At 38.3% G+C, this 8,806-nt stretch overlaps 1 protein-coding gene across 1 annotated transcript in view; it reads left to right on the top strand.

Annotated features, from left to right (window-relative positions):
- The window catches only part of LOC122094317 (protein SRG1-like), a 24,617-nt gene extending 16,603 nt beyond the window's left edge, over nt 1–8,014 (top strand). The window contains exons 2-4 of the mRNA XM_042665086.1: nt 6,208–6,455; nt 7,088–7,412; nt 7,504–8,014. Of these exons, the coding sequence (XP_042521020.1) occupies nt 6,208–6,455; nt 7,088–7,412; nt 7,504–7,770 (840 nt within the window). The 3' untranslated portion in view covers nt 7,771–8,014. The remainder of the gene's footprint in view (nt 1–6,207; nt 6,456–7,087; nt 7,413–7,503) is intronic.
- The last annotated feature ends 792 nt before the right edge of the window (nt 8,015–8,806 follow it).

The raw sequence follows: 8,806 nt of genomic DNA on the forward strand, positions 1-8,806 counted from the left end.
CATTGAACAAAAGCACCAATTGGTCTAGATAATAGACATTAAACCCTTCTTGGTGTCTCTCCACCTTCCCCAAACAAACCATTGAACAAACTCACCAATTGGTCTAGATAATAGACATCAAACCCAACAGGAAGGTACCGTTAAGGGAACTCTTCTCACCCAATCTCTTTTTCCAAAGTTCTTCTTTGATGCCATTACTGGTGTCACACTTCATCCCTCTCCACTATAGTTTGAGGAATCAATATTGGATTGGCCAATCCGACTCATTCATATTAGTATGAATCAGCCGAGATATATATCGATCCTGTATCGGTGGATCAATACGGATCAACTGTATAAAGTAAAACAAAAATATGATTTTTAAAGAAAAACAAAGGTAAATCCATTTGATCCAAATCGATATGGGGCTAATCCAAATGTCTATTGGCCAAGACCCATACCATTCCCAATATCAATTACTAGATTGTTGCTTTCTACTACTACCTCTCCCACTCAGATAAGCCTCCCCACGCTTCTTTTACCTCTAGATGGTGTCTTTTTCTTGGTGCAACCCCCCTTGAGTTGCAACTATGTCTACAAGCTCTTATGCTTCCATTGGTGGAGACAACTCTGCTCTTCCAAACTTTTCGCTTTATGCTATCAAGCTTGTTGGCACAAACTACCTTATGTGGTCAAACTCGATCTGTATCACCATCAAGTCTCACGGCTATTATGGGTACCTCATTAGAATCACAAAATGTCCGACCATAGGTACTGAGATTGATAAGTGAAAGTATGTAAATTCTCTGCTATAGTTATCAACTCTATGTAGCCACAAATTTTACGTGGTTATCTACTTCTTGACTACGCTGCGAAGATATGGAAGTCTGTATAGGAGATCTACTCCAAAGTGGAGAATGATGCTTAGATTTTTTACCTACGTCAGAAGATTCTTGACCTGAAGCAAAGAGGGCTAACTTTGTCACAGTACTATTTGAGTTGAAACCATTATGGAATGAGTTGGACTTCTCTGAGAAGTATGTTCCCTCCACTCTAACTAACATCGCCAGATATCATAAAAGAGTGGACAAGACCCAAAAGTCTATGACTTTCTAGTCAGGCTAAATGTGGAGTGCGGTCAGCTGCGAGCCCAAATTCTAATTCGTTCTCCTTTTCCTACCATTGATCAAGCCTATGTTGTGATCCAACTTGAAGACCGCCGTTGCACCACTATGTTTCCTCAATCTCATATTGCTCCTAGTGAGAGATCCGCACTTGCTTGGTACTCAGTCCTTTAGTATAGCCCCATTATTTGGTGGTCCCTTGTTCCTAGCTTAGGGAAGTGCAACTATTGTGGTAAGGAGCGTCATACTAAGGATCACTGCTGAAAGCTTGATGGTTGTATAGACACCACACACCCTGGAAGAACTATGCAATGATGAGAAGGGAACCCCCTGAAACACGGATGGTTCCTGTATTTATTATCGAGGTTTTATATTAAACCTAGGTAGCATTCTTTTGCTTTGTTTTGGCATAGGATGGTTTAAAAATTAAACTAAAATATTTTTAAAAATTATTAATGGCTTTGACATGTCTAGAATTGACCAAGACTACCAGAGCTCACACAATCAGGAAGAGAGGAAAATGAGTTCGAAAACCCTCTTGGCCACACTTAAACACGCATAGAAGCCCAATAGTCTATTGTAGATCCGATGCTAAATGCTCCCTGCCTGACAACCTATGCCACTTGGCTGATGCCAGAAATGGGTGGACATTTCCCATGCATTAAGTGGGCCCCATGGCATGGATGGTCCATTCCCCCAAGTGGAGGAGCTTATCCTTGTACTCCCCACTGGACAACAAGCATCAAGAGCATATACACATTCCCAGTGTCTTATTGGTCGATAAAGTACTGGAAGAACCTAAAAATGGAATGCAAATCCATAACCCTAGTGAAGCCATCACAGCCTTATAGGAAGCAAGTGCACCGAGCAATAGTCCAATACAATCCTCAGTGAAACAACCAATGCAACAAGGACGTGTATAATCACTATAACCCATTCAACAACAATGACATACATGATTGAAGCAGCCCACGCAATTGATACATAATCACCGCACCCAATGCAATGTCAACTTACATGATCAAAGCAAGTCGTACAAACTACATGCATGCATGTGGGATAAGAAATGTGTGACAAGCAATTATCCCAACAAATTTCTCCAACTCAGGGACAAAACTCGAATTTCTTCTCTTTCTTGAAGGAAACTACTCATTTTGGTAGAGCTTCTGGCTGATGGGTTTACTTTAAAATCTTACGAATTTTGGGCAGCGTTCCAGGACTATGTTAGAATGGGTATTTCATTTATAGAAAAAAAGGACAAAGCTTCCACATTCTTGGGAAAATGGATTTTTCACTTATAGAAAAAAAGGGCAGAGCTTCCGCATTATTGGGAAAGTGGGTTTTTCACTTATAGAAAAATAGGCAGAGCTTCTGCGTCATGGAGACAATCGGATTTTACCTCACATAAAATTGGACAAAGCTCCTGCGCTATTATGAAATGGGTTTTACCCTACGAAAAATTGGACAGCATTCCCATATATCTGACAAAATGGGTTTCACGTATAGAAAATTGGGCAACACTTCCACGTTACGTAAATAAAATTAAAACTAGACTAATAAGGAAAGAAGCGTGTAGAGTTTATTTATCTGACAAGCAGTGGTCTACAGCGATCTTGAAAGATTGGAGAAAACTTCTCCTTAAGGCTTGGAATCGGTTTTGAATTTGAGTCAGATAGGAGCTCGAGAGTTATGGATAGCATATGTTCCTCTCTTTTGTTTTTTCACTCGGTAGTTTTTCTCATGCATGCTCTTATAGATTTCGTTTTCTCAACCTCTCCTCTCTCTCTTTGGTCGATAATCATAGATAAGCATCAAAGGTGAAGGAAATTTGGGAAAGAAAAGGTAAGCTCAAAATTCATCATTGCCTCCACCGCCCCCTCTCTCCATTCACGAGATAGAATCCGTTGCCTGTACGATCACCTGGTCGTACGAATCAGCGATCAACACCTGCCCCACTTTATGCCATTACAAGGATAAAGAGGGGCATATCTGAAAACAAAAAGGACAGGTGTTGGTCGCTGACTCGTACAACTAGGTGATCGTACAAGCAGCAGATCCGTTCTCCCATTCACTCCCATGTATTATAACAATGAGGTCAAAAGGTGACTCATCGTATTTTCATTAGATAAGGATTGAATTCCCTAAATATGCTCTAGGATGAGTCGATAGGTGTCCAACAATGGAGATAAAAAACAAATATACATGGATAATTTAGGTAGGAAAAATTAGATTTTATCTCATCTAATCCTAACCACTTGACAGATGTCCAAAGGAGAGGGTATTGTAGACAAATAAGAGAAACCTTAAACAGTTTGTCTAGCCTTAAGACATCCCAAGAGAGCTTACACTCTCAAATAGCATTTAATGTGATCGAAGGGGGGGGGGAGAGTGGGGTGTTCGTTTGTCTTGGCTCAAGCCAAGTTGACTTGGAATTCACCTATATGGCTAAGATTTTAACTTTGGCTAAAAGGGATGAATTTGGCTTAGTTTAAAATGAATTTGCGCTTGATTTAGCCTAATTAAAAAAAGGGTTTTAGCTTGACTTAGTTATCTTCAAATGGGTTGAATTAGTTCATTGCGTTTTGGTGTTGTCCAGTATGGTTTAATAAGGTTCCAACTTTAGGAACACATTGTCAAACATCTAGTTATTCAATTTTCATGTGGGAGATATCAATGGATTCATAGTTTCGAACACTGTTCAATGATGACAATGATCGAACATTTGATTGGCTTGATCATCATTTTATAGTGGAAGATGTTATTGACCCTCTAGCGATCACCTCCCCATACCATTGAGCAGTATCGGGCTGGATCCCTGACATTTCCTATGCTCAACCATATTCCATGCATGCATACAAAATGCATTGGGTTAGGGTAGCAAGATTTAGCTAAGTTGACTGGGTTTGATCAGAATTAGCTGAGTTGGCTGGGTTTGACCAGAATTGGAATTCCTCCACTAAAGAGAGCATTCTAACCTCATCTCGTCTATAAACCATCATTGTTGGAGTGTCTACAGAGACCATCACCCTCACCTTCGACATTGCCATCGGTAAGGGAATAGCCCGCCAGAGGAAGATCTATACTCTATTTACACACGAATCGATAAATTGGCTGACAAGAGGCATCCACTCGTTGCTCCTCCTGAATTCTCAGAGGAAGCGATGATGTAAGAGTGAGATTACCATATTTTGCAATGTTTTTCACAACTAGATAATATGCTATGGTTTTTTTTTTTTTTTTGTTGAATATCTCTATGGGATTAGCTTTCCTAAACCAATGAGTTAGCTTCCAATGAATAGACTTTAGGTAGGGTTGAAGGAAAATCCAGTCTTGTCTAACACACCACGGAATAAATCCACTAAGGGTTGCCATAGAGACCGCTACAGAGTCACATTCCACCCACAAGTTTTGAATTTGCAGATCCTTTGCCATCAACAATCCTGCCACTAGAGCCTTAAATTCTGCCTCATAATTCGTTTTAATCCTAGGTAATTACCAATTGAAGATGTTACTTGGGCTTCATCTTTTTGAAAGATTCCGCCAACAACAGCTCTTCCTCGATTGCCTAAGAAGCAACTGTCAATATTAAATTTCATCCAACCTACTCGAGGAGCACACCAAAAAAAAAACCTCCTTAATGAAACGAGCATTACGAGGAATAATAGGGACACTGATTATTCTAGAGCACAGAAAAGTTGCCACCAAATTTGCATGACCCTTGAAAGTAGGCAATTGGTCCTTTAGAGAACCCAAAACCTGTCTAAACACAAACTTTTCATGGGCCTTCAAAATGCCTCATGTTCATTTACCTGCACAAAAAATATGGAATCAAAATAAAACCGATCCATCAAGCTTCTTTTAGAGAGTCCACCTTCTCTTTCTCTTTCCACCAAAAAAATAATTCATGTAATGAGCCCTGCTACTGCTACTGCTGCCATCCCATGTTGAAAAAGCTTGCAAAATAATTTCATATGGCCTTAGAAAAACTGCATTCTAGTATAATATGATGCATCAACTCATTGGCCCCGAACAAAGATCACATCTTGAGGGTAGCAGAATTCCTTTTTTACGAACAATGTCGTCCGTTGATAACTTTCGCAACACCTTGATATCATCCAATCTAACCGTCGGATTCACTTCTAATTTTGGCAACCAATTATAAACTTCTGAAAGGCCATGTGACTAGAGTTGCATCTACTTTTGAAGGATTTTGACTAGGTGACTGATATTGCACTAATTGAAGGTAATTGATTGACCTGGTATACTAGATCTTTGACAGTAACTTTATTTCAGCCTTTAGTATTTAGATAGCCATTAGTAAACTTCTGAGATCATTTGATCCACAACTTGGCTTTCATTACCAGATATCATTAAAGACCAACATTAAGCAAAGAACTCTATCACAATAACCATCAAACTGGAAGGAAAAGGTATCATTCTTTGTAATTACAATTCTTGCCCCTTACCTAGAGGATGTATCCAACTCTTTCTAGGACAAGATGATTGCAATCATTGAAACAAGTCGTCTTGTTTCATACATGTGTAAGAACCATTGCAATGTTATAAAATAATTTGAACTTGTAAAAGCAAGAACTATATAGTCAGCATATAATTTCAACTTATGATGCAAGACAACAATCTTAAAAGGGGAGGGGGGGTTTACCTGGATTGGTTTTACTAAATTCTGAATATTACTACAAATTTTGCCTAATTTCCCAACATATTTTTTAGAAGTCAATTTCCTCGGCCTGGCTAGGGTTCAACCCATCTGGGGATTTCACTGACTGATGGTGAGCTATGCTGGGGTGGAATATGTAGCCTTGGTTTGGCTACGGTTGGCACCAACATGACTAAGGCTACACATTGTACCCTATATTCTACCCTAAGTTGCTTAGGGTCATGGTGATCCAATGAAAGAGCAAGCAAATAAAGACCAAGATAAGATATTGAGAAGCACAGATAAGAATTGATTTTGTTAATAATTATGACTTAGATGTTGGGCATCTTTATTTTTTAATTTCAATGTTGGATTCTTGTTGCCGACCCCATTTAGTTGGGATAAGGTTATGATTGTTGTTATTGTAATGACTAAGATGTGTTGCAGCTGCTAAACCATGGAGTTAGCTCTTCACTGGTGGAGAAGACAAAGTTGGAGATTCAAGAGTTCTTCAAGCTACCAATCGAAGAGAAAAGGAAGTTTTGGCAGCAACCAGGAGCTTTGGAGGGCTTTGGGCAGGCGTTTGTTGTATCTGAGGAGCAGAAACTTGACTGGGGAGACAGGTTCTACATACAGAGCCATCCAACATACATACGGCAGCCCCATTTATTTCCCAAACTCCCCATTCCTTTCAGGTTATTTCCCTATGGATCCGTTTGGTCGCAATGGAAATTTAAAAGGAAGGGAAGTCATATTTAAAAAATAAAAATAATAAAATAAATAAATAAATAAGAAAAGAAAATTAAATAAAAAAGAAAAAACCTTTTGTGATAACTATCCCTTGTGATCTTATGTGATTGTATAAACTAATTCAATTTCTTCTCATATTTAATAATGATATATTTTACATTTAATTTTTATTTTGCGGTTTTTGGATGCAAAAAAGTAAACTGCAATAACAAAAGATGAAATGATTTGGAGTTAGTGATATAGTTATGTAGGGTAATGATTACAAAATTTCGTTTTTGAATTTGAAAAGTTTACTAGCATGCCTTCTTTTAATTCTCTTGTGACCAAATGGAGCCTACCATTTTCTAGTTAATATTAGTTTGTTGGTTTTCTTAATATAGTCATTTATTGTGTCCATGTTTATTTTATTTTGCTCGACGGTTAGTTTCTCCTAGAGTCTAGCTCTGCTCTGTTATTGTAGTCTGGAAATTTCCAGTCTTTCTTTTTTTGTTTTCTTTAATATAAATATGCTTCTAGAGAAAAAGAGGTTCTCTCTCTCTCTCTCTCTCTCTCATTTGCTAAAAGCCTTCTCTTGCAGAGACACATTGGATGTTTATTCCTTGGAGATGAAAAAGTTGGCCATGGCCTTATTCGAACAGATGGGGAAGGCCTTGAAGATGGAGACTGGTGAGATAGCAAAGATATTTGATGATGGATTACAAGGAATGAGGATGAATTACTATCCTCCATGTCCTCAACCAGAGCAAGTAATTGGCCTTTCACCACACTCAGATGCCGTGGGTATAACCATTCTTCTTCAACTTAATGAACTTGAAGGCCTTCAGATAAAAAAAGATGGGAACTGGATTCCGGTTAAGCCTCTTCCAGATTCTTTCATAGTGAACATTGGAGACATCATGGAGGTAAAAAAACTTCATAAAAGGAATATTGTTAGCCTCTTGGTCACTATTTGGCCTTTCACCACACTCAGATTTGGTTTCTTTGTTATGATAGATTGTGAGCAATGGGATATATCGCAGCATTGAGCACAGGGCAACAGTGAACTCAGAGAAAGAGCGGCTCTCCATGGCAATATTCTGTAGCCCAAATCCTGATGGAGAAGTGGGTCCTGCAAGAAGCTTGATTGGCCCAGGTAGACCAGCATTGTTTAGAAGGGAAGGGGTTGCAGATTACTTCAAAGCACTGTTTGCTAGGAAGCTTGATGGAAAAAGTTATATAGAAGCCATGAGGATTCAAAATGGAGAAGGTGGAGCTAATTGAGTTTAAATGTACTCAAGAATCAATATGTGCTCAAGAATCAGTAAGTTGTGAAATGCTAATAAGCATATTTATAAATAATGCGCTAGGGTTTCCACCTCCGACATCCTTGTACTAATTCTGGTGAAGGAGGAAGCCCACTTTAGAATTTTCAAATTGAAGGGGACTATTTAAGACATTTCACTGTCTTAGGGAACAATGACTCTGCTTCCCATAAATAAATTGAGCTTTTCTCTGAACTTGCAAATGTGCTGTCGTGTTTAATAAAAAAAAAATTGTGGTTTATTCAGGCAACTGGAAGGAAATTTTAATTTATGCATGTTCAAGTCAAAATTGCATCTCTCTATGTTGAGAATTATCACTCATTAATGAAGTTTGAGACTTTGGATGTTTTCATGTATTTTTTAGCCTTCTCTACCTTATAGCTTAAGCTTTTAGGTTAAAATGTTGAATTACATAATATGATATTAGAGCATCCCTTATTCCTCCAATGATTGTCTTTCCACGTGCACCATGCACTCTCAACATTCATCTCTATTAAACTACCTGTAGCTAGAAGAGAAAGAGTGATTTGCTCTTTCCCCTTCGCTCGGAAGGAAAGCACTGAATAGAACTACTTTGGCTGTTGTACTTTGAGGACTTCGTAGATTTTCTAAGGTACAACCTCCTGAATTAGTTCTACAATAGAAGTTTTTAGTGTACACTCAGAGAGAAATCTTTCACTCATTGAGAAGTAAAAACCTGTGGCTTTATTTTCCTGAAGATGGATGCAATTGAAAGAAGTGGAATTTGGAACTGCTGCTAAATTAACATTTAGGTTTCAAAATAACAAAGCTTGCATTGTCTTTGCACACTTAGGCACACATTCGCCATCTCATCTTCTTCTATTGCTCTCTTTTTTTTTTTTTTTTTTTTTGTAAGAATCAAGAAATATATTCTATTTTATTTGGGAGTCCTATAAAAACTCTAGTACGTAGGATGGTGAAAAAAGAGAAATTTGCAAAGCATGTGAAGAAAAATCTAAAAATGCGGTATAAGT

The sequence above is a fragment of the Macadamia integrifolia genome, chromosome 11 (genome assembly GCF_013358625.1).
Source record: "Macadamia integrifolia cultivar HAES 741 chromosome 11, SCU_Mint_v3, whole genome shotgun sequence".
NCBI classification, from domain to species: domain Eukaryota; kingdom Viridiplantae; phylum Streptophyta; class Magnoliopsida; order Proteales; family Proteaceae; genus Macadamia; species Macadamia integrifolia.